The 27,030-nt window shown below is 42.5% G+C and overlaps 1 protein-coding gene across 1 annotated transcript in view; it reads right to left on the bottom strand.

Moving 5' to 3' along the window:
• Positions 1–21,520, bottom strand: part of CCDC174 (coiled-coil domain containing 174) — a 31,738-nt gene extending 10,218 nt beyond the window's left edge. The window contains exons 1-10 of the mRNA XM_060023111.1: positions 21,430–21,520; positions 18,612–18,716; positions 17,580–17,680; positions 10,454–10,512; positions 8,317–8,491; positions 4,841–4,936; positions 3,711–3,853; positions 2,876–2,970; positions 2,206–2,338; positions 319–471 (exon numbers count right to left, since the gene is read on the bottom strand). Of these exons, the coding sequence (XP_059879094.1) occupies positions 319–471; positions 2,206–2,338; positions 2,876–2,970; positions 3,711–3,853; positions 4,841–4,936; positions 8,317–8,491; positions 10,454–10,512; positions 17,580–17,680; positions 18,612–18,716; positions 21,430–21,471 (1,102 nt within the window). The 5' untranslated portion in view covers positions 21,472–21,520. The remainder of the gene's footprint in view (positions 1–318; positions 472–2,205; positions 2,339–2,875; positions 2,971–3,710; positions 3,854–4,840; positions 4,937–8,316; positions 8,492–10,453; positions 10,513–17,579; positions 17,681–18,611; positions 18,717–21,429) is intronic.
• Positions 21,521–27,030: the final 5,510 nt, after the last annotated feature.

Here is a 27,030-nt window from a genome sequence, read left to right on the forward strand (position 1 = left end):
GCAATGAAGACCCAAAGCAGCCAAAAATTAAAAACAAAAAACAAAAAAAAAACAGCATCCCAAAGCTGTAAGACCACATGGGGGCAGCGGGAATTTCAGAAACCTTCCCCCAAGTGCTTCTCAAAAAAAAAAAAAAAGAAAGAAACTCATCCTTTAGGCATGACGCCTTGTAGACCCTGGTCTTTTATAATCACACTGTCTAATGCTCCTGGGTATTGAGAAGAAACAAGTTCAACGATGTGGAGAATTCCTTAAGCTTCCAAGGACCAGTAAGACTCACCAGAATCACACTCTGTTCAGGAGAACTGACCCCCTTACCTTTTCCTCTGTCCCACTCCCGGATGTGTGGCACCCCAGGCCGGGTATCCTTCCTCTCCTGAACGATGACTTCGACTTTGCTACTCTGGGCAGCTGTATGAGGAGCTGGCATGACCTCTGGTTCTGGTGGCAATGGCCCAATAACATCTCCATCTATTTTTGGCAATGGAATAAGACTTCATTATAACAAAGCTTAAAACTACTTTAAAAAATTAAATAGAACATGCTCATCCTGAGAGTACAAACAATAACCGGTATTTACTGAGTATCTATCATGTGCCAGGCAGTGGGCTAAGTATTTTGTATACAATAGTTCACTTAACCCTGTAATACCCTAATAAAGTCAGGACTGGTATTCCCACTTTATACCCATTTTATAGATAAAGAAAATTAAGATCAGAAATGCTACACAGGTGGACAGTGACAAGGGCCAGGATTCAAACCCAGGATGGATGGATTTCCAAGTCTCTGTTTGCCACTATGCCACCCTGCTTCCCCTGACCAACAATCGAAGGACCAGAAACCCCCCAATTACTCAACTAAAGTAAGAGTCTCCGACTAAGCAAGGGGACTGAGGGTGATGAAGAGCTGGAGCCTGGCGACAGGCTGTATGCTATTCTATTTTGGCCATATTTTAAAAGAAAATAGATTTTTAAAAAGCACTGGTGGCACTTTACATCTTGTGGAAATGACAGATGTTCAGGAGTACAGCAAAAACAGAGAAACAAAACAGAGTTTAACATGTCACAGGGAGACAGCATTTATACAAAACTAAATGGACCATTTTCCGATTCCCAAGTGTTCTGATCTCCTTCCAAAGCTAAACTGAAGTGTGTTCAGAATTAGAAAATGGCCCGTGGCTTAGCACAGGCTTCCGGGAGAGCTGGAGAAGCTTCTATGTGCCCCTAACACCCACACCCCCTTCTTCCTTTTGGGACTACAGTGCCCCCCAGCTTCAGCTGGATATGTGTCACCTCGTCAGAGAGGCCATTTCCCAGCCTCCCCTGCAGCTAGGGATGGCCCGTGGATTCTGGCCATTGGGATGTAAATACGTAGGTTGTGTGTGATCCTGACTCACATCCCTAGAATGGAAGCTGGGTCCCCGCCCCTTCTTCCCCAGGGCTGGATCATGAACAGGTGCTGGGGAGCTAGCGACCGTGCAGGTGAGAGGAACCCTCTATGGAATGACAGAAGGATTAAGACAGGAACAGGCCAGGGAAAAGGTGACCGTACAGGGCAGAGCTACTACCTGCCCTGGACACCCACCACCTCTGAGGTGTTAAACTAGAGAAGCAGACGTCCACCTGGTTTGAGCCAGTCTCTGCAGTGTCTCTGTTGGGGAGTTTATCCCAGTCTAGCATAACTCTCACAGTGAGCAAGTCTGACCACAGTACTGAATGGTGCTCCCAGCATTTCAACAGTCCCTTGGTAAGCTGTCTATACCCATATTTGTAAATCCTTTATTTTATTACTTTCTGAATGCACGTCTTCTTTAAAATACATTACTTTATAATAACCAACAAAAATCGCAGCCATAGCAAATGAAAATAGGTCTAAAACATGTACGTGCACAACTAAATTTTATCCTAAAATACCTTTTAATTATTTTACTTAGGTATTTTACTCCTAAGTCTCAGTTACTAAACCATGCTGTTCTATGAAACAACACAATATACTGCTAATACCCTTGTCTACAGCCTAAAATTTTCTTTGGAGTGTAATTCCATGCCACTTTGGTTATAAAAACTGTTCCTGGCAATATCTCCAAGGTGCACTGCTTGCTTAGAGAATAAAACTAGATGGCTGATTTCCACATTGCCAGTCCTATTATTGAGACATCAACAAAATTTTTCCTTTTGTGGTTTAGAAACACGAGCCAAGATATACCTCTAACTTCTTCCTCTGCTCCATCCTCTTTAGATGTTTTCATCTTTTTTTGTCGGAGTTTGGCAAGTCTTGCTTCTAACATAGCCTTTCTCTTTTCCTTTATATTTTCTCGTTTTGTTCTCTGATCTGTTGTCTGAACAGAACAGAAAATTAGAAAATGATTAGCGTATTCACAATATTTCTGTTGAAAAGGATGAAATAATTAATTTTATTCTAAAAATAGCCTAATTGATTTTCATGCCACCTCTAAGAAGCCATCCTTGAGATCTTCAACATGAAGACCCGTTAAGTCCTCTTACACAAGCCCTCTGATGTCTTCTGAAGTTTAGTAAGAGTTCAGAGTATCCTGGAAGGCTTACCATTCAAGAAAATTCTGTCCTACTCCTTAACCACCCTCTAATAACTTTCTATTTTCTCACCCAGGCCGCTCCAAAAGTGCCATATTTGAAACCAAGTTTAAAACATCAAAGTTACACAAGTTACTTTTGAACAACTATAATCTTAAAGTCTGAAACACCAAAATAATATCGCAATTACCTTTATGAAACCGATAATTGCATTCTGAATAGCAATGTAAATTTCTAATTAATTTACTAGATTTTTTTGCAGTACGGTACAACAAGAAACCCAACCGCTCAAATCCTTAACATCAACTGAGTTTAATTTGTACCTGCTCACGCAGCATTTCTAAAGTTTTCATCTGCTTGTTTCTCAACTCTTTATCTCGGGCAAAGGCAAAGTATCCAACACCAAGTTGCCGGGCCTCTGAAATAAGTCAAAATTATCCAAAAGGTTAGATTTCCCTGATCAGTGAATTAAATTCAGACCAAATTCCTACCACAGCAAAAAGTAACACAATGATGTCTCACACATTTTGTTTTGTTTTTTCTAAGAAGCAGCTAAAACAAAAGTTAGAAGTTGTTTCCATCCTGTTTGCCAAGTGACAAATATTCATTAACATTTTAGTCATAGGCTGTCTCCACTTCTCTTGGGGAGCAAACTCGGATTAACAGACCCTCTGTTAGGAAGATACTCCCAATATGAATATTTTTAGGCTATGAAGTGAAAAAAGGGGTATTTTCAATTCCGAAAGCAGAATCTTTTATTTCCACATAAGAGCTGCTGCTTCACGAATACTTCCTTTTATGCTTGTCATTTGTTCAAGATAAAAAAATGATTTAAAAAAGCTGCCAGATGGGGGCTTCCCTGGTGGCGCAGTGCTAAGAATCCGCCTGTCAATGAAGGGAACACAGGTTCGAGTCCTGGTCTGGGAAGATCCCACATGCCGCGGAGCAACTAAGCCCGTGTGCCACAACTACTGAGCCCATACGCCTAGAGCCCGTGCTCTGCAATAAGAGAAGCCACCACAATGAGAAGCCCATGCACCGCAACGAAGAGTGGCCCCCGCTCGCCGCAACTAGAGAAAGCCCGTGCACAGCAACAAAGACCCAATGCAGCCAAAAATAAATAAATTAAAAAAAAAAAAAGCTGCCAGATGACTATACCATTTTCACGAATGTCTTCGTAATGTACGGGCCCCATTGGTCTTCTCAGGGACTCCCTCTCTTCTTCCTCCCATTGCTGGCGCTGCAGTTCTTTTCTCATATCTTCAGATAGTAAGGTTTTTTCATTTGCAGGACTAACGAAACTAGGAAAATCGAGCAAAAACCATCTTAGATAAGAGTTGTGACACAGCAATGCTTCAGTTCAGGAGTGCGATCATGGATGAGTAACTCTAGTTATGAAGAAGACAGTTCCTTACAGAGGCTTCTGACCCACAATACCACTGGGAACCTGCAAAAACTATTTTCACCTTTCTTTAATCAAAGCAAGCAACATGTTACATTAGCATAATGAAATCTTGCCTCACCACTCAGACAAATTACTTTCCTTCCCACCCTGGTCTTGGGCTGAATGGAGGGGGCAGGAGAGGCAGAGAGGAGGAACTACGGGCCTCCTGTGGACGGTCTCCCATGCAGGACCTCATGTCCTGTCAGGTGGCTCAGGGCTTCTGCACTTTCTTCCCTGTGCCAAGCCCAGGCCTACCTGAACCTGGATGATGTGGACAAGGTGGACTTTCTCCCAACGCTTTCCACACAACAGCTGCCCTTGGTTAGAATTTTATTCCCTGGGATGTTTTAGCAAGTTACCTCTTGGGTGTGTCTTAGGCACCACAGAAAAAATTCTAGCCATAAAGCCCTTACTTCAAAATGCAAAGGTGTATAAACAAAAAGTTAAGCTAACTACCTGCCTGCCCCCACCTGCTGTGGGATAACCAAGAGTATATTCTTAAACACTTTCTCCGCAGTGGTTTGTTTGTTGGCTTGGTCTGGGCTCATTCTCTATTTGTTACTCTGTAGGCAGACATCCTTCCAAGTAAACAGATAGGCTCTAACTCATCCCTTTTAGTAGCTACACAATCTGGATGATCAATCACTCAGGTTGTTCCCTGAGTGTGGACTATGTGTGTATGTGTATGCTAACCCCAAAAAAGTGCTTCCACTAATATTCTTATACATTAAAAAAATACTCTTACAGCAGAGCACCAAAGAAAATAAACTAAAAACAGCCTTGCGCACAAAACAATCCCCGTGTCTGCATGTCATGGGCAAAGCTTTGCATGTCACACACTTACAGCCTCCCCTGAAGATTTTTATCCATTTCCAGCAGATGTGGCAAATCCTTTCTCATACAGCGCCGGGATCGCCCTAAAGAATCCACATAATCCACCCTGAAATAAAAGTGAAAAGATGTGGAAAATTGTACATGACATATGGTTCCGTAAGTTAGGAAGTTGGTGCACAGTAAAAAGTTAATTTAGGCCCCATCACCAAGAAAAACCCTCAACCTGAGAGACCACTACCATTGGTAAGAACATGTTTTTCAAAGTTAAAAGTTGACACACAGTAAGTTCATTGAGCCCTTTATTAAATCTTAGTTTTAGAAACTGTAGAAAATGATCATGTACATCTCTGACCTCAAGACAAATACGCCACAAAGACCCCTGCTGCAGCATCTCAGAACTTACTTTAATTTGGTTTAACCAATTCCAAATATTTTATCAGCATCATAATAACTTTGCTCCGTACCATATTCTCAACTTGCTCACTTCCTTACAGTCTTCCCAAATTTGACTTTTTATTCTTTCCTGTATTTCTTCAAATTGGTACAATTCTTCCCAATGAATTAGAACTTTCTTAATATAAGTATTTTGAGAGACTCTTTTTGACTAGGAGGAAGCCAAGCAACACACATTTTATACCAAAGAAGCACCTCAGCAGTGGGCCAGTCTGTTATCTTTCACCCCTGTTCCTCTTTCCTCATCCTGGCCCCAAGTACCTTTGTCCAGGTATGAGGCAGGGGAGCCAGGCAGCCGGCAAGGCCAGTGAAATACTGAGACTCCCCCATACAGGAAAAGGGCAGGTTTTCATGAGTAACATTTCATTTGCATTATAATGCAAAACATTTTAAATTTTTTAAATTATGGGCAAGGACTCCCTCACAGCCTTTGGCAGGAGGCTGAAGAAAGCACAGAAGGGCCAGCGCTGCTGCTGGACCAACTCAAGGTCAGATTACCATGCATGTGGCTTTGTTAGCCTTTTCTTTTGTCTCACACCTGCCGATTCCAACTGTCAGCCTATGATTTAAAAACTGAATGTTTGGGAATCCACAACTATAGTCCTAAAACTGATGACCACAGAAATAAAACCTCCAACAGCAGAGAGCAGGTTCTTTCTCCCTTTTCTTCTTTTCCTTTTTTCTTCTTCTATGAATGGAGAACAAAAAACATTGAGCCAGATGGTCTGAGTAGTTATTTACAGTATTTTTGTGGAAAGATTTTCCACCACCTGGAACTTAACTACTTAAAGGATTTTACAAGCAGTTACAATTCTGGAACCTAATTTAAAAACAAAAAAAGTGTCAGAACTGCTTGCAGTGCATCTTCCTTCACCATATGGTGGCATGTGACACCTTCAATTGCCCTCCAAACTCTTCAAATCAGTAACAAATTGATTGTAATCATACAGGCATTAATATGAGGGGAAAAAAAAGACATTAAACCTTTCAAAGGAGATGAGATTTCTCCTATGAAAAGCAATCACAGGCCATTCTGTCTCTGGAGAAGGCCTCCAAAACATTCAGATCCCATCAAAAAGAAGTGGCAGAACAGCAGCCAGCAACTGCCCCATGTAATCAGCAATCACTGAGCAAGCTCTCAGAGAAACAATTACTCGAGGTACAAGGGGGACACAGGAGGGCTCGGAGTCATGCCCTCTTCACAGGGCTCTAGGGGGAAGTTAGGGCACACGCTCATGAAACACTCCTAACAGGAGCAGGCAGGGTGTAAAAAGTACCAGAAGTTTGCCTCAATCTTCTTCTGGTAATGAGGCCAGTTATGTGTCAATATAAATAAAAGGTAAGACCCAAAGGAGCAGAAAGTATGTTTAAGTGCTACCAGAGTTGAGATGAGGGAGAAACCACTTAGACTAGAAATGACGAAGAGACCATGACAGAAGGGATGGCATCATACAGGCTCCTCTTCTGGTTGCTATAGCAAGCGTATGGCCACTTAGCCCACCCCAAATATAAGTGTTTTAGAAGGTAGGTAAGAAGACCCCTCCACAGCATGAAGATGCACGTTCTCTGTGTTCCCAAGCAGTAAGACTGCTCTCCTCACTCATAAATGACTCCTGCCCACAGGGGCAATGGCTGACAAAAGGTCAACGAGTGCTGCCAACAATCCTAAGCAGTTCCTAACAAACACCCCCATAAAGAGGACATTTGAGCCTTGAAGTGGGGGAGGGGTGGGCTCTGCACCAGCAGGAGGGGAACAGGCAGGGTTACTCCCAGGACACAGCATCAGTGCATCTCCATGCAATTTCAAGCCCTTTTGAACAAGTTTCTAAACAATGTCTTAGGTACAAAAAATCATAATGGAATTTTCATTCTGGTCTCTTTGTAAAGAAAAGACTAGTTTAGTTTCCCCATCATTCACCTACTAGGCATCACCATCCCTGTTCTACAGATGAGGAAACTGAAGCTTAGAGAGGGTAGGAACTTGATCACAACCATATCACAAGTGAAAGGCAGAGCTACTGCTGTCCAGATCCAGGTCATGATGCCTAGACCACACTGCCAGAAAATGTCACAGCCAGAGTAAGGCTCACTGGATCAGCTCTGCCAGCCTCTTTTCACTGGAAATAGAGATAACACTATCTACGTGATGACTCTCCATGATGCCCGAATAAGGACATGGGTAAGGTAGCATGGGTAACAAAGGAACATTCTTCTGCCTAAACAACTTTTTCACATCAATGAAACAGGCCTATCAATGTCTCCATACCTGGCACAGTGCCTGGCACATGGCAGGAGTTCAGTCTATCTGTAATTATTTCCTTATTGGAGCTACTCCTTCTATACCTATAAATCCAATCCTATTTAAAGTGGAGTCTCTAAAGAAAGAAAACTGATTAAGAACAGAGAGAAAGGGACTCCCTTGGTGGCACAATGGTTAAGAATCCACCTGCCAATGCAGGGGGCATAGGTTTGAGCCGTGGTCCGGGAAGATCCCACATGCCATGGAGCAAATAAGCCCATGTGCCACAGCTACTGAGCCTGTGCTCTAGAGCCCGTGAGCCGCAACTACTAAGCCCGCATACCTAGAGCCCGCGCACCGCAACGAAGAGCAGCCCCTGCTCACTGCAACTAGAGAAAGCCCACGCACAGCAATGAAGACCCAATGCAGCCAAAAAAAGAGAGAGAGACTGGGACTTCCCTGGTGGTCCAGTGGGTAAGGCTCAGCACTCCCAATGCAGGGGGCCCGTGTTCAATCCCTGGTCAGGGAACTAAATCCCTCATGCATGCCGCAACTAAGAGTTCACATGCTGCAACTAAGAAGTCTGCACGCCACAACTAAAGAGCCCGCATGCCTCAACAAAGAGCCCACATGCCACAACTAAGACCCAGCACAGCGAAAATAAATAAATAGTAAATAAATAAATATTTAAGGATAGAGAGAAATGGCTTGATATCAACCAAACAACATAACTCTCAAAAACTAAACGCAAGTCTGACAATGTTAACATGACCAAATGGCATAATATCACCAACCATTCTTCACTGGGATCCTGGGGAGGAGGGATATCTTTTTCAGAAACGGTTTCTTCATCATCATCTCTTTCTGTCTTTCTATAATCTCTATTGGCACCAAGCTCTTCCATTTCTTTGCGTTTGTCTATGATCTTCTGTGTGAAATCCACAAGGTACATATCCTCCACTTCTTCATCTAGGACATAAAAAATAATTTTCAGATTCTTGACATCAAAGAAGAAGACCACACGTGGAATTGACAGGAAGCAGTCACATTCAACACTAGGCAGCTATATTACCCGACAATTCAGTAGTTGATGTCTCCACCCACCCCCTAAATGCTCACAAAGACACAGAGCCACCTCGAGACTGACAGGGAAGCTGTAAATAGACCACTGGACACATGTACCACATAAAAAAATCTTTAAAAGCCTAATGTTTTCTGCTGCCTTGTCAATAACAAAAGGCTTTAAGATAACAAAACCATTTGATTTCAAGAGACTCATATAGCCAATTACATAATACAGAAGCAGAACTGTATTTCTCAGTAGTCTTTGTGGCTATCAGTAATACCCCTCTCTAATCATGTGGGCCATATCCCATAACCCTAATTATACTGCTACAGTATGGCAAATGTTTGAAGGGTCATAACACAAGTAAAAGAAGTCATCTGAATTCTTTTCAATCCAAAGAACACCACTTTCAGGTAAGGCACGGTGCCAGGATCTGCAGGGCATACAGAGATGTGTAAAGTGCCATCTGCCTGCAGGCTTCATGATCTACTTGAGCTAAAACATACACTGAAAGTTAAACAGCAATCCATGATTTTAATTTAACGCAGTATAGTGGGTGTATTCACAATGTTTCATGAAGTTTCACTCTGCTAGATTTAAGCTCTAAAGAACAGATAGTAGGTTCCCTACTACCAGGGGCTGGTGTTACCCTCACTGTACAGTGGAGAAGAGCTGAGGCTCCAAAACTTGACTAGCCCGAACATGCTGGTCCAATATGCCTATCAGGAGGTGGGCCTGCCGGTAAGGACAGAACCAAATCTCCACGTCTACACACTCCTTTGGACTTGATTTCTATATTAACAATATAAGTAAAGTTTGAATCAAACGAAAAAAGACTTTTTTTAAGCCACAAAAACATGTAACTCAAATGGGAAAGAGATACACGTTCCCAGAACTGAGGTGTAAGACCATGTAACAGTGAGGCCTCCTGCTGACTGACACCCTGCTGCTTCTTTAGGAGGAAGGCAAAGCCTCTCCCAGGGCCCTCAGCTTTGCGCGCACCCAACCTGCCCAGGCTGGGCTCCCCACCACACAGGGAACAGGCCTCTGCTGTCTGGGCCGCCCATGACCAGGGTCCCGCCCCGCTACCCTCCTGCTGCCCCACTACCCCCTCTCCCTGCCCCTCTGACCCAGCCCTGCTAGTCGGCTCTGCCAGCTCTGGCCCTCTCCTCCCTCCGATCTGCTCTCTCCATTCTCCCCCTGCAGAATCCCTTTCTCCAGTTTTCCAACACCTTCAAGACCCCCATCAGAGGCACCTTCTCCCTAGAGACTTCCACACATGCCTTTTAAAGGCAATAAGATATGTACTGCCTTGTAAAATCTCTTCTACTGCTGTTGAACTGTAGGTTGGGTTTTATTTTTCTGGGGCAGGTATGAGGAAAGGGGGATCTTTTTATTATTATCTTAAAAGCAACTATAAGCACATCACAGAAAAAAACTAAAAATAGAGAAAAACAGGGGAAAAGGAACCATAACTCCAGTACCCTGATATAACCATAATTCCTCCCAGGTTTTTTTTAACATAGCAATAACTGTAATTGTGGCCTATTTAGACCTTGCTTCCTAAATTTGTTTTGTTCTGTGCCATTTTCCTCCACTGATGATACCCCCCCTTGAGGGCAGAGGCAGAGAATCTGGCTTATACCGTACTAGCTTGTCCCTTCATAGCACCTATCATGGAGCCCAGCACCCACGGGGCAACTGAAAAACTATTGCTGATTTTCTTGTCTCTGTGCTGGCACGGAAAGTAATCAATTTTATTCTTTAAATTTCTCCCTATTCTTACAATTATTTTAACAAATAATAAAATACCACAGAGGTATATGAATTACAGAAAATAAATATACATAAATAATCATATTTACCTATAAAGGCTCCTTTAGTCATTTTTTCATATAATTTGGCTTTTTCTTCCAATTTCTCCCTAGTAGTAAAAAAAAAAAGCAAGTATTAGAAATGGTCTTTATCACTGCAACTCCTGGTAAGTCTGCCCCATCCCCAGCCTTACTGCTGCAACCTGCCCAAGGGACCCAGCCTGACTACAGCTGAAACCCCGCCCTGAGGGGACCCTCAGGCCCAGCCAGGTCTGCTCTGCCAACCAAACGCAAGCTCCGTGAAAGCCTAGTCCATATTTCTCTCATTCATGACTGTATCCCAGGGCCTAAAACAGTATCTGGTGCATAGCAGATGCTCAGTAAGTATTTGATGAGTGAGTACATGAATGAATTAAGATTCCAATTTAATTTAAATGCCAAATGTAACTTAAATACCAAAAAAAGAGAGATGTTTAAACAAAAACATTTTCTATTTGCAACCTTCCAAATGGATCAACAAATTCTATTTGTTTTACAAATTCCTTGTCTTATACAAGGGTCCCTGGTCTCCCTTGGCTCATCAGGCCTAAGGGAGGTAGAGACCAACTTCTTGGAAGTCTGTTAAAAATATATCGTGTCTATTTTATACAGAACATGAATAATGTATTCATGACAAATAGCTAATAAAAAACAAACATCAACCCTGGTATTTCAATACAGCAGTCTCCCTGCTCATGTTAATTCTAGAGACATTTATTCTTTCGTGGGTAAGACAGCTGACAATTCTTTTATTCTAGAAATACCTATAATGGTAAAGAGCCCCAAACAAGTCATCTGAGTTTTTGCTTGTGAAGGATCACACTTAATCATAATAGAAAATTTCATTTCTAATGGTGTCCCAAGGGAATTCCCTAGTGGTTCAGTGGTTAGGGTTCTGTGATTCCACTACAGGGGGCATGGGTTCGATCCCTGGTTGGGAAACGAAAATCCCACATACCATGCAGCGCAGCCAAAATAGTATTAACAATAATAATAATAATAATGGTGTCCCAAGGCAATGAAGTTCCTTGGTCACACTGCTGTGTGCTCTGGAATAAGTGACTTAACCTCTCATACACCTCAATTCCCACATCACAATAGGAAAGATAGCACTGCCTCTTAGGGTTGTAATGAGAATCAATTAGATAATACACGTAAAGCATGCCACCAGTTACAGCCTCTTCGCGTCTATGTCAGAAAGATTCCTCTTTCATTTTACAGATTCATTCGCAAGCACTGACTACATAAGTGCCAAGCACTGTTTTAGGTGCATAAGACAAAGTTCCAGCTCTCATGGGGGTCACACTCTAGAGAAGGAGAAAGACAATAAATAAATCAATGAAAAAGAGGATTTCAGACAGTGAGAAGAAGGAAAGGAAATAAAAGCAGGTTATCCCAATAGAAGCCCTTTGTCATGCATTGATGGAGTGCTCTGTGGACCAGCTTAGTCATATCAACTTCTAAGAGGTTAAGTTGCTCTTTTTCAGATGGAACTTAATGTAACAAGCAGTCTTGTTACAGAATCTCATCTTAGTAAAAATAAAACTTCAAAAAGTTTAGAAAACAAAATACACTGTCTGGACAGAGAAAATGGGCAGGACACTAAGATAGGGTAGTCAGGGGAAACCTCTCTGAAGAGGACGTTTGGCCTAAGGCTTGCACACCAAGAAGTCAACCATGGAAGGAATCTTCAGGGAGAAAGCATGTCAGGCAGAGGAAAGATGAAGAGGGAATGAACTTGACATGTTCAAGGAGACATCAGCGTGGTAGAGGGTGCTGAACAAAGGGGAGACTGGTACAAAATAAACACAACAGAGACAGGTGGGGACAAGAGTGCAAGGGAAAGGATAAGAAGTTTGGATGCAGTGTAACAGAAAGAAGACAGTTTTAAGATGGCAGGAAGAGTCTTCAGATGAATAATGGAGGGACTTCCCTGGTGGCGCAGTGGTTAAGAATCCACCTGCCAATGTAGGGGACACGGGTTCGAGCCCTGGTCCAGGAAGATCCCACATGCTGTGGAGTAACTAAGCCTGTGCGCCACAGCTACTGAGCCTGCGCTCTAGAGCCCGCAAGCCACAACTACCAAGCCCGCGCGCCACAACTACTAAAGCCTGCGCACCTAGAGCCCGTGCTCTGCAACAAGAGAACCACCGCAATGAGAAGCTCGCGTACCACAACGAAGAGCAGCCCCCGCTCACCACAACTAGAGAAAGCCCGTGTGTAGCAACGAAGACCCAATGCAGCCAAAAAATATACATTAATTAATTAATTAATTAAAAAGTAATGGAGATCAAGGAAGATGTCAGGGAAATGGCCACTGGATTTAGTATATGAAGAAGTCATTGGTGACTGTAAAGAACATTTCTTCAGTCAAGTAGTGAAGATGGAACTCAGAGGGCAAGGGTATGGGACACTTATCTGGAACCCACTATGTGCCAGACACTATGTAACTCCTTTAATCTCTTAAAGGGCTTCATGAGTTAAGTATTAACCACCACACAGCACAGACAAGGAAAGTGTCTCAATGGAAAAGTAACTTGCCTGAGGCCTTACATCCTCATGGACCTACCTCGGCCTGCTGTAAGCTCTGGAGAGATGCAGAAGTCCTGCAGATCATGGGGAGACTTGATTCCCCACGAGCACAATGAACGTATTATGTAAAAAGTTACTGGATAGAAAAATCACAGCAAAGTACCAAGGAATACTCTGTTATGCAGAGGAAACTAAAAAAGATCATGCCCATAGTTAATACTCAATGGTGAAAAGGTGGAAGCTTTTACTCTAAGGTCAGAAACAAGACAAGGATGCCTACCCTTAACATTGTTATTCAGTGTAGTATTGGAAGTTCTAGCCAGAACAATTAGGCAAGAAAAAAAAAAAAAGGCGTCCAAATCAAAAAGGAAGAAATAAAACTATCACTATTTGCAGATGACATAACATTATATACAGAAAATCCTGGGCTTCCCTGGTGGCACAATGGTTAAGAATCCACCTGCCAATGCAGGAGACATGGGTTTGAGCCCTGGTCCGGGAAGATCCCACATGCCATGGAGCAACTAAGCCTGGGCGCCACAACTACTGAGCCTGCGTGCCTGGAGTCCATGCTCCGCAACACCACTGCAATGAGAAGCCCGCCCACCGCAACGAAGAGTAGCCCCTGCTCACTGCAACTAGAGAAAAGCCTGCACGCAGCAATGAAGACCCAATGCAGCCAAAAATAAATTTAAAAAAAAGAAAATCCCAAAGACTCCACCAAAAAACTGTTAGCACTAATAAATGAACTCAGTGAAGTTGCAGGATACAAAATCAATACACAAAACTCTGTTGCGTTTCTATACACTAATAATGATCTATCAGAAAGAGAAAATAAGAAAACAATCCCATTTACAATTGCATCAAAAAGAACAGAAGAGACTTCCCTGGCTGTCCAGTGGTTAAGACTCCATGCTTCCACCGCAGGGGGCGCAGGTTTGATCCCCGGCTGGGGAACTAAGATCCCACATGCCATGTGGCACAGCCAAAAAAAAAAAAATCATAAAATACTTTGAAATAAATTTAACAAAGGAGATGAAAGACCTATACACTGAAAACTACACAGCACTGATGAAGAAACCAAAGATGATGCATATAAGTGGAAAGGTATTTACAGATTAGAAGAATACTGTTAAAATGTCCATGCTACCCAAAACAATCTACAAAATCAAAGCAATCCCTGTTAAAACTCCAATGGCATTTTTCACGTAAATAGAATGAACAACCCTAAAATTTGTATGGAACCACAAAAGATCCCCAAAGAGCCAAAGCAATTTTGGAAAAGAAGAACAAAGCTGGAGGCATCACGCTCCCTGATTACAAACTATATTACAAAGCCATAGTAATCAAAACAGTATGGTACCGGCATAAAAACAGCCACATAGATCAATGGAATGGAAAGAGAGCCCAGAAATAAACCCACACACATGATCATTTAATTTATAACAAACGAGCCAAGAATATGCGATGGGAAAAGGACAGTCTCTTCAATAAATGGTGCTGGGAAAACTGGACAGCCACAGGCAAAAGAATGAAACTAGACCATTATTGTACACAAAAACTAACTCAAAATGGAATAAAAACTTGAATGTAAGACCTGAAACCATAAAAATCCTAGAAGAAAACACAGGCCACAAGTTCCCTGACATCCGCTGTGGCACTGACTTTTTTTGGATTTGACATGAAAAGCAAAGGCAATAAAAGCAAAAATAAAGAAAAGGGACTATATCAAACTAAAAAGCTTCTGCAGAACAAAGGAAATCATCAACAAAATGAAAAGGCAACCTATTGGATGGGAGGAAATATTTACAAATCATTTATCTGACAAAGGCTCAATAGCCAAAATAAACAGAGAACTTACATCTCAACAGCAAAACAACAATCCAATTTAAAAAATGGACCTGAATAGATATTTTTTCAAAGACATACAGATGGCCAACAGGTACATGAAAAGCTGCTCAGCATCACTAATCATGAGGGAAACGCAAATCAAAACCACAATGAGGTATCACCTCATACCTGTTAGAACAGCTACTATCAAAAAGACAAGAAATAACAAGTGTTGGTTGGTGAGGATGTGTAGAAAAGGAAACTTTCATGCACTGTTGGTGGGAATGTAAACTGGCATAGCCACTATGGAAAAAGAGTATGGAGATTCCTCACAAAATAAAAATAGAACTACCATATGCGGACTTCCCTGTCAGTTCAGTGATTAAGACTCTGCACTTCCAATGCAGAGGGAAGGGGTTCCATCTCTGGTTGAGGAACTAAGATCCCACATACCGCACAGCATGGCCAAAAAAAAAAAAAGAACTACCATATGATCCAGCAATTCCACCTCTGGGTATTTATCTGAAGTAAATGAAAACACTAATTCAAAAGATACATGCACCCCCATGTTCATTACAGCATTATTTACAATAGCCAAGATAAGGATACAATCTAAGTGTCCACTGATGTATGAACGGATAAAGAAAAGGCGACATACATACACAATGGAACACTATTCAGCCATAAAAAGCAATGAAATCTTGCTATTTGCAATGCTATGGATGGACCTTGAGGGCATTATGCTAAGTGACATAAGTCAGACAAAGAAGACAAATACCGTATGATTTCATTTATATGTGAAATTAAAAAAACAAAAACCCAAACAAACTAACAAAAAAGCCCTAAACAAAAAAACTAACAAGTTCATAGATACAGACAACAGGATGGTGGTTGCCAGAGGGTGGGGAGGAAATGGGTGAAATGGGTGAAGGGGGTCAAAATGTACAAACTTCCAGTTACAAAATAAGTAAGTCATGGGGATGTAACATACAGTATAATGACTGTATTGCATAGTTGAAGTCTGTTAAAAGAGTGGATCTCAAAAGTTCTCATCACAAGACAAAAAAAACTGTGTGGTGATAGATGTTAACTAGATTTATTGTGGTGATCATTTCACAATATATACAAATATCAAGTTATTATGTTGTACACCTGAAACTAATATAACATTATACTTCAATTATATCTTAATAAAATACATATATAAAGCATTAAAAAGTTATAGCATCTTTCAACAAAATTAAAATTCTAAGAATAATGTCCAGTAGTGAGAAAAATGTCTCAAAAATGAACATACCTTTAAGTCAAGTCTCATGTCTGTTGAGGATAGGCCAAACATTAAGAAAAACAATCCCCCAAATGGGCTAATATTCTGCCCTTTATTCTCAGACCCAAAAGAGCTGAGGAGCCTTAGCAACCACTGTTTTCAACTTTCATTATGCAATAGATCCAAAAGCACATGTGGCAGTCATGACAGACATTAAAACTTGGGATTCTGAGTCCAGGGTGATACTGCAAATAAGGGAAGAGCTCTTCTTTACAGAAGAATGCCAGCTAATAAACAGAATGAAAAAATAATAAACATGGAAGGATAGAATTAGAAAAATCCTAACTTTGAAATCATCACTGTAATAACTGACCCATCAGTGATGACAAAACCGTCGCATGAAAACATACTGGCAAACAGGATATTCACAGTCTCAGTTTCCCTCCTTAGATTATTATTAATTACAAATGCGGAAGAGCATCTTTACAGTGGAAAAATCTAGCAGACCTATCTTAACTGAGTGATCAAAGTTATCATCACCAATAATGACTTAAACTGACATCATGAACCTCCCGATGTGATTCAATGGGAGGACATATCATTACCTATATATTCAATAGTATTCTTACCAACAACAGTTAGTGTGACCCTAATCAGATTGTGGGACACTGTAGAAACAACTGGGCTGGACTCTTTAAAAAACATTAACAGCATAATAGACAACAAAAAGGCAAGGGAACTGTTTTAGATTAAGAGAGACTAAAGACATATGAAAATTAAATGCAATATGTACTCTTTGATTGACTCTTGGATTAAATGTTTTAAAAAACAATAAAGGACATAACCTTTATTTAGGATAAATGGTGAAATCTGAATATGGACCATATGATAGTACTATTTTATCAGTGTCAAATTTCTCGGGTATGACAGCAGTATTGTGATTATGCAAGATAATGTCCTTATTCTTAAAAGATATATGCTGAAATATTTAGAGGTAAAGTATCATGATGTTTAACGAAGTTTCTCTACACACACTGGAGAGAGGGAGGGGGAAAAAGAAAGTAAATTTTAAAAGATGTTAATTGGTGAACCTAGGTGAAAAGTATTAGAATATTCATCACACTCTTCTTTCAAATATTCTGTCGGTTTGAAGTTTTTCATATTAAAAAGTTGAGGGGGAAATTCACTTTCTAAATGCTAATAGCATGCCACCTAGTAGCCCCAAACCACACCACCATGGGGACACTTCTTAAACACTTGTTGATAACCTCAGTGCCTAACAGGGGCTCAAAGTGGGACTGTTTCATCTTTTAAACTGAGGCTTTCTCTTGTCTTCTTATAAGACTATAAATATGTCTGCAAATTATATTATTTTCAGAGTAATAAGAGTATTTGGCTATAAGGATGATAAAAATTAAAATTGTAAATCAAAAAGAGTAAAAGTTGAACTTTCATTCCTTTGCCTGGGTAGCCACAACAGCAGCTACATTTATCAGAGCGAAACTTTACCTCGCTTTGTCCAAAGTCTTCTGTTCCTCAATCTTCTGTTCAGCATCCTTCTCAGCTCGATTCGAAACTCCTGTGTTTTGTCTGCTCCAGATACTTGGTTTCTGGAGAATAATTTAAAAAGACAAGACAGAATCACCAAATGATCGCAAAAACTCTCTACTTGTCTTGTACATCAGAAGGAAAAAAAAGATAATTAGATCTTATGAATCAGTGGAAATAACTAGACTTCTGACAGCCAACCTATGTCCTGTAAATACACTGTCCATAGCAAAGCTGGAGCTGAAAAAAAAAAGCCCTAATTACATAAAAAAAAATTTCTTTATACAATTGCAGTTACTTCTCTTTTATCTCCTGAATGATTACAACCTAATTCAAGACTAATGAAAACATATATAACAGAGATTTAGTAACACAAGTAACAGATACCATTAGCTATAAAATTGTAAAAACATTCACAACTCTTAAAGACCCAGCTATATTTCTGCTATATTTCTATATTATCTAATTGTTTATCTCTGTTTGGATTTATAACACCTGTAAAACTAGATCATCTTCCATGGAAATGTAAATAAACACATTCTAACAGCATGTACTATTCCAAAAGAAGTGGCTAAAGAATTAGATCATTACAATGCGTTTTTTTTTTCTTTTTTTTTGCGGTACGGGGGGCCTCTCACTGTTGTGGCCTCTCCCGTTGCGGAACACAGGCTCTAGACGCGCAGGCTCGGCGGCCATGGCGCACGGGCCCAGCCGCTCCGCAGCAGCATGTGGGATCTTCCCGGACCGGGGCACGAATCTGTGTCCCCTGCATCGGCAGGCGGACTCTCAACCACTGCGCCACCAGGGAAGCCCATAATGCGCTTTTAAATCTTACTAATTTCTATCTTAATATTTAAAACATTTCATGCATATGTTCAAATACAAGACAGGGATTTTTATGTAGCAGACACCATGAACACTTTCAAAAGACCTAAGTACAGTGTAATTTCCCTATGTTTGGAATTGATGGAGATAATTAGATCTTATTTTTACCTTAGTAGTTGGTTTTGGTTTCCCCAAAACTCCAGCATCTTTTAGAAGTTTTTCTTGTTTGAATTCTTCTTGTTTTCGGAAGAGTTCAGCCTTAAGGTCTACCAACTAAAATAAAACCAATAAGCAAACAAAAACAATTAATTCTAATGAGTGACTGGATTTCTAAGTTTTTATAATTCTCAAAACAAGATTACAAGCTCCTATAAATGGACAAAACTGGATATAAAACTAAAAGTTTAAGTACAAAATAGTACAAAATAAAACCAAGTCATATTTCATTCCAGCTCTGTTGTAAATGCATTTAACTTTCAACACTTCAAGGCTTTCCTCTGGGCAAGGGGAGAGTGATAAAGCAAGGTAAATGAAATCTGCATCTTTTAGATTCAGATTCAACTAACATTATTAACCACCTTCTGTCTGACCGGCACTGTCCTTGGCTTTTTCTTGTAGTAATTTCACTTAAACATCACAACAATTTATTATTTCTATAGGAAAACGTCTTTGTTCAGCAACAATCTGAGCACCAGTATATGTCTGGCACTTAACATTGAAGAGCAGGATACCAACATGAATTAGACATAAAGCTGCCTCAAAGAGCCTACAATCTCCTAAGAAATTAACTTACAATACCAGTCCATTGTAAAAAATGACGTGAAGAGTGGAATTAAGTAGCAAAAAGTTCAGATAAAGGAGTATTTCCTTCTGGCCAGAGTGATCAGAGATGGCTTTGAAATGAAGCTTAAAGGATAGGCAAGATTTCAATAGCTAGAAAGAAAATGGACTGAGTGAATTTTGTTTCAGCGTGTTTTAGAAACTGCAAGTTTAGCTGAACAACAGGGTTCAAGAAGAGGAAAGGCCAGAGCAAAGGGTACAGGGGAGTTGGATCAGTCACCACTATCTACTCCAAAAAAAGATGTAATGACTGCTTCCTTTTTAAGGATCCAAGTACAGCTGCTTATACACATGGTCATTTATAAAGCAGATACTTATAAAGCCGAGCATCACAAACTGACTTTTAAGGTAAATCAAAATGACTGAGCTCAATGATTTCTATTTTGGAAGGAAGCAATTTAAAAACAGGCTTGGCAGGGTTTTTAATAATGCCAAGGGCAGGTTCATTCTAGGGCCTAATACTCTAAATTTAAAAAAAAAAATTTAAAACTTAAGCCTTGGGACTTCCCTGGTCGTCCAGTGGTAAAGAATCCACCTTCTGATGCAGGGGACGTGGGTTCGATCCCTAGCCGGGGAACTAAGATACCCACATGCCACGGGGCAACTAAGCCCACGTGCTACAGATTACAGAGCCCACGCTCCACAACTAGAGAGAGAAAACCCGCACACCACAATTAAGAGAGAAGCCCGCGCGCCACAACGAAAGATCCCGCGTGCTGAAACTAGGACCTGACGCAGCCAAAAATTAAAAATAAATAAAGTTACATGTATCACTAAAAAAAAGACTTGTACATTTAAGGAAAAAAACTTAAGCCTGTTCTTCTAAGCCGCCTTTTTTTTTTTTTGATGTGGACCATTTTTAATGTCTTTATTGAATTTGTTACAATATTACTTCTATTTTGTCTTTTGGTTTTTTGGCCCAGAGGCATGTGGGATCTTAGCTCCCCAACCAGGGATCGAACCCACGTCCCCTGCATTGGAAGGCGAAGTCTTAACCACTGGACTGCCAGGAAAGTCCCTCTAAGCCTTCTTAACTACATTAATTTTCTAGCCAGACATTTTCCTATTAAACTTTTGAACTTTAAAATGAAGATGCTCAGAAAAGTGTCAATTCCCAGATGGCATTCACATTATGATTATTGCTAATTTTAACCCGTCAGGAAAGGATAACTTTAATTTTACAGCTTTTTGATTCCTAATCCTCAAACATAATAACTAGTACCAATTTTCAGTATTAGACGGGGGAAAGGAGCTCAAATATTGGGCTACTTCCATCTTTTCCTTCATATCGCTTGCATCCTAACATTCTGCAGTAAATCCGAGATTAAACCAAAGGTTAGGCAATTTGCTCTGATATAACGGAAAAGACAACAGCTTTGGAGTCAAACAGATGGAGTGAGCCTAGTTCTACCACTAAGAACTCAGTATGTAAGCTGGAGAAAGCCACTTCATTTTCGGAGCCTCAATGGCATCACCTATAAAATGGGGATCTTACTAGCACCTGCCTCCTAAAACAGTCAGGAAGATTCAATGAGGTAGTGCATACAAAGTGCTGGCACAAAAGTACTCAGAACAGGTTTTCTTCCTAGAAGCAACTAACTTAACAATGCTGTTTACATTCTGTTAGACCTTACAGCTTCCGGGCAGCGCAGCCTACGGGTGTATTAACAACTGTTTAGTTCCTGGTGGGGACTCTGGGCATCTCGGACCCTGGGGAACAAATCACACTAATGTTCTGGGGGGACCATGCCCGTCCCTGAACTAAAGGGAGACATATCTGCACAGCTAGCAGAGGCTGCGTTCCCCCTCCGACGGTAACGAAGACAAGGCTGGCAAAGAGACCTGGCCTGTTGTCGCGGAGGGGAGGCAGGGACATTCCAAACCCGGAAAAGACACCAGGTTCTGGCCCGCGTCTGAGGGGCAAGCCTGGTGCCGGTGCACGGCGGAGGGGAGACGTCACGTTCAGGGTTCTACAAGCAAGAAGTGGGCCCTGGCTTTTTCTGGGAGAAAAGCCAGGTACCGGGGGTCCTGTCTGAGGGGAAGCCAAGTTTGGGTCCCCGAGTGAAGAAACAAACGAGGTCGAGATTCCTGTCCGGCAGAAGCGAGGAGACGTGGAGCCCGCAGCATCATCTACACCCGTACTCACCGAGGACGCCGTGACGTCCAAAGGCTTTTTCTTCCGGTCCATGGTCGCACTAGAGCGCCCCAGCACAAAGTGAACGCCTCACCGGGTCTCCGCAGGCCTCTTATACAGGCTTCCGGCGTAACCGGAAGTGTCCTCATGAGAGCGACGCTGTTTACGACCTGGCGCCATCTTGAGAAGGTCAGGATGTGGTGCGCGCTGCGTCCTTCACCATTTTGAGAAGATCAGCGTACCCAGGAGTGAAGCTAACTGCTAAGGCCATCTTGAAGAGGGCGGAAGGTAACAGGGCTAGTATTGTCGCCATCTTGAGAAGGGCGGCATACGTCTTGCAGAGCAATGCACGCCAGCTTGAGTGGGTCAGTTGCGCGGGGCGGGTGTGTGTGGCGATGGCGCCATCTTGGAAGGGCAAGGGAACTGAAATGAATGTCTTCCAGTGACAAGAAAGATAGGTTAATCGGACTGCAAAGATCTTCCTAAATACCATTTTAAGACCTGATGTATGCTGGGCACTGTTTGGTGCTTCTCAAAGGTTAATTTATTTAAATTCTCACAAGAGTCATATGAGATAAGGATTATTATATTAATTTTAGTAAAAATAACAACAATAATAACTAACATTGATATAATGCTATATATGTATAGTGTGTCACTTTACATATTTCAGCTGGTAAGAACATGAACTCCAGAAGCCAAGTTCCTCAGCTGGAATCACTGCTTCACCACTTATTGACTGTGTGACCTTGCAAAAGTTACTTACTTGGTGCTTCAGTTTCCAAATGGGAATAAAATAGTATTTACTTCATGGGGTTCAGTTAGTGTTAGATGAAGTAAATGACTTGGTAGACAGACCAATGACACGTGCCCCCCCCACACACACATACAAGATGTCCATCTTCTAATCCCTAGAACCTGTGACTGTGTTACCTTATATGGCAAAAGGGAATTTGCAGATGTGATTAACGATTTTGAGATGAGATTATCCAAGTACTGTAGGTCCAATGTAATCACAAGGGTGTTTATAAGAGGGAGGCAGAAAATTCAGAATCAATGAGAGATAAGAAGTAGCTACACTGTGGGCTTTGGAGAGGGAGGATGGGACCACTGCCGAGGAATGCAGGCAGCTTCTAGAAGCTGAAGAGACAAGGAAATGAATCCTTCTCTAGAGCCTCCAGTGTAGCACTGCTGACACTGAGATTTTAGCCTTGTAAGGCTCATTTCAGACTTCCCACCTCCAGAACGTTAAGAGAATAAATTTGTGTTGTTTTAAACCACTAAGTTTGTAGTGATGTGTTACAGCAGCAGTAGGAAACTGATACAAATGATAATGATTGCAGCAATAGCATATGTGTGTACCTCTTTTCATGGATTATCTCATTTAATCCTTGCAAGGATCCCAGAGGTGGGAGCTATTTACACCATGTTACCGAGGAGAAAAGTGAGGCCCAAGAGGTTAAGTGACATGCAAAAGACATTTGCCAGCTACCAAGTGATGGACCCTAGGGTCAAAAAATAACTCAAAGGCATTGAGTTAATTATTTGCATGCTATTTACTTGTAAAAAGGGGAACCCATATAGATTGACTTCATCTAATAAAGGTGTGGGACTCGAGGGACATTGTTCCAGCTAATGATTAAGAACTCTCCAGACAATAGGGGCTTCTTAGACAATGGGTGAATTTCCAGGATGTCCGGCCCCCTTCCGAGAAGGAGGGAGATAACAAAATGTAAAAAAGGTGTCTGTCAAAGACCAATCAGGCAGCTGGGGAGAAGGAGGGAGATAACAAAATGTAAAAAAGATGTCTGTCAAAGACCAATCAGGCAGCTGGGGACAAGTTCCCTCTCTGGTCCGAGCCTAAGCCGGGACCAATCAGCAGGAGAACACAACCAAATCTATAATTTACATACGGGGAAGTGGGAACCTATAAAACTGACATATTCGCGCCCAAAAGGGTTCCTTCTTCGACCTCCTGCGTGAGGACCAAGGAACCCCGGTGCACCGGCCTTCAATAAACCTCTTGCGTTTTGCATCGACTTCCGACTCTTGTTGTTTCCTGGGCGAGTCGAAACTCCTAGGAGACCGCGCAGGTCTAACAAAGGCTAGAAGAGGATTTATATAAAAGAAAGAGGGAAGAAGGAAAAGCCATAAATAGATTGGAAACCATGAACTTCAGTTTCCTTGCCTAGTTGGCCACTGGTTATGAGGCCAGTCAGTGTACTGATCTTGGGCTGCTAGAAAGCAAAAACTTTCAGTTGTTTATGGATGCCGCAGAAGACCTTGAGAGTTTAGCTTTCTCTGTATAATGCCTGTCAGTGTCCTGGCTGTCATCTCCACGTTCATTAGGCAGGTTTGTACCAATACCATCCTCCGAAGTTCTCGCTCCCGTGGCATCCAGCTGATTTCAGTTACCTACCAAGTCATTTAAATTACTGGGAGCAAACCAGTGAGTCTCCTCTGTTCCCCCAGCCCTCGCACACACCCAGGTCTGGAGAAGCACAGAAAGCTTAATCCTGGATTGGCCAGCATGCCCTCCTGGCACATCAACCGTTTTTCACATATTCCGTTCCTCAAATTCTCCTCTTCCTTTTATACTTTCCAAATGTCTGGGTCTGTCTGGAATTGCCTTCCTCTACCAGGTACGAAAATTGAGGCCACAGCCCTCTGTTCTTTACCACACCATGCTCTCTTCCTGGGGTGTCATCCTCTAAACCAGATCTCAGTCCACTGGGTCTCCTACACAGACCTGGGTTTGTTCTGGAAGAAAGGGGGTGGTCAGGACCCTCATCTGCTGAAAAGCACAGGATTTCCTCCGAGATCAGGCTCAGCCGAGCTGCACCCCTCTGGTTACCTTGAGAACCTCACATCAGCCCCCTCTGAGCCTCACTTCTCGCACCCCGTTGGGTGCACAGATGTTTGAGATAAAGAGGAGTGTGGAAATGGTTTTCTGGCTGAAAAGTGCTATGCATGCATCTCTCGAGGAATAGAGAAGTTCACTCAGCGCCAGTTTTCTCGCCGCAGAAGGCACGTGCCTGGCGACAGTCTGTGTTATGATGCTGCATGTTTTGCAGCGCTATGAGCTCAGCTTGTCCCCCTACCCCTGTTGGGTCCCATGGGGGTAAGGCTGAGTGGCAGAGCTAGTATTTTCTTCCTTTTCCTCTCCTATTGGCCTTTAGTTGTCTGTCAAATCTCCTAGGTACTTTAAATAAAGGTGGAGAGAGGCGGCCTTTGGAAACACACAGCAATTATTTCCCTGTGAGCATGGCCACCCAGGCATGCTCTTATTTTAAAGGGGGACCCCGCAGTCATTTTCTGGCATGAAGATTCATAACGACAGGGTTGTAAGTTGTAGCCTGTGCTGCTATTGTAATGTTTTAATTGGTAATTAAGTCAAGAGGTTTAATTCAGCCCAGGCTCCTTTTGGCAAGTGAATGATTTCTCTCCACCCCGTATCCTGTTTCCTCAAACTGAAAATGTGTCTCTCCCAGATGTGTCCAGCCTGCAGTGTCTTAACATTTGTTCAGTCTCCAACACACTGTCTCTGATAATAAATTACGCAGCAGTGGATGAATTAGCCAAGTCCATTGTGTGAAAAAAGATTAGATCGGATCTAAGGAAATTTAGGTTCTAAGTATGAGCATAGGATGAGGTATAAAGATACCGAGCCTCGTGCCCTGGATGACAGAGAAGCTAACATTTATTAGTCTCAGGCACAAAATCAGTTATTGGCATTATCTCATTGAATCCCCACGACAGCCTCAAGGGTGGGTGCTATTATTATTTTATTTGGCAGATGAGTAAAATGAGACACAGAGAAGTTAAGTAACTAGTCCAGGGTCACACAGCTAGTCTTGGCCCCAGGATTTGAACCCAGGCAGCCTAGTGCCAGGACCTCACACTGTCCTCCCTCTGTGGATCTGAGACTATATTCGCTTTGCATTAATTAATTAATTCATTTATTCATTCATCCATTCAACTTTACTGGGGAAGGGGCAAATTTTTATAGGAGCTGGCCCCAGAATATTTCTGCAGGAGGAACCTGTCATTAGGTCATTGCAGTCAGAAGGGACCCACTAGGTGAACGCCAGGAGGCCTGATGGGGCAAGCTGGGACCGGACAAGGACCACTTGGTGCCCTGGAAAGCCCAGCTGAGCTTGCAAATGTGGAGTAACTGGATGCTGAGTGGGGCTTTTCCTGCAGCCTGGGAAACTGGTGCTTGAAGCCATCACTGAAAAAAAGAGGTGCTAAGAACTCTACAGCCTTGAGAAAACTGCCAACAAGTAGGGCCCAAGTGCTGTCTCCCAACTTCAACCAAGCAGATTATTATGAGCAGGGGAAGATGCTTCACTATGTTCAACCCCACCCAGGCCCACTGCATAAACAGAGGCAGCTGGGAGGGTCAGAGGGAGCCTGAAGCCCAGTGAGGCCCTGCAAGGGTGGGGCACAGAGGGCAAGTCAGGGACCTGGCAAGGCCGGGGCGGGGGTATCCCTCAGAGTGTAACCGAGCAGGACACCATAGGGCCTTCCCAGGACAGACACCCCCCCACCCCCAATGTACTCTGCCTGCCTCTTGCCTGTAGAAAAACTTTAGCCTCCTAGGTCTTCCCTGAGTTCCAAAGAATAAATTTAATCAGAGAAGTGAGAAAATGCAGAAACAAAGGAAAACAGTCAAACACAACAAAATAATAATACTTTGGCCATTAAACAAAGTCAAGGACCTTTTGTTCTTCCTCAAGGGCTATAGGTAACATGCTGAGGCATATCCTTTGAGCTGTTTTACAGAGACCCCCCCACCAGCTGGAAGAAGTTAAATGTATGCTGCCCACAAGCACGTAGACCACAGGATGGTTGGAACCAGAAGGTTGATGAGGTTGACTGCCAATTATCTCACCACCTACCAATCAGAAGAATGTCTATGAGCTGATCATGCACCTGCAACCCTCTCCTCAGCACCTAGCCCCTTCCTCTTTTCCGTACATTATCTCTGAGCTAAACCTGGGGTGTTGGGGGTTGGTTCTTTGGGATATGAATCCACCTTCTCCCCAGGATTGCTGGGTTCCTCAATAAAGCTGTCTTTCCTTTTACCCAGCACTGTCTCTCAGTATTGGATTCTTGAGCCACGAGCAGCTGAACCTGAGTTCGGAGACAAGAGGGTCTTGAAGGCCACGAAGTGGGGAAAAGCAGAGAAACAAAGGCTGCTTTTGCCCTTGCCCCCTGCTCCCCGCTTCTGGTCCTGAGTTATGTTCCTAGGGCCAAACTAGGGTACTTAACACAACGGAAATGTATGGCTTCACAGTTCTGGAGGCTAGAAGTCCAAGGTCGAGGTGTCGTCACTGATATTAACGTTGATCACCTGGCTTGATGCAGGATTTGCCAGGTTTCTCCACTAGACAGTTGTCTGAATCCATGCTCTTTGGAAGTACGTCACCTGGATCAGCCCACCCTCAAGTGGCACTTCGCGTATTTTAACTCATTTAACTTTCACAGTAACCTTACCGGGCAGGGCCTATCATCATCTCCATCTTACAGTGGAGGGGTCCGAGGGAGGTCAGGTGGTGACGGAGGCCATGGGAGCTCTCCTGCCTCTCCAAGCAGACGGGACGCCTGCAC

This window comes from Delphinus delphis, chromosome 10, assembly GCF_949987515.2.
Source record: "Delphinus delphis chromosome 10, mDelDel1.2, whole genome shotgun sequence".
In the NCBI taxonomy this organism is placed as follows: domain Eukaryota; kingdom Metazoa; phylum Chordata; class Mammalia; order Artiodactyla; family Delphinidae; genus Delphinus; species Delphinus delphis.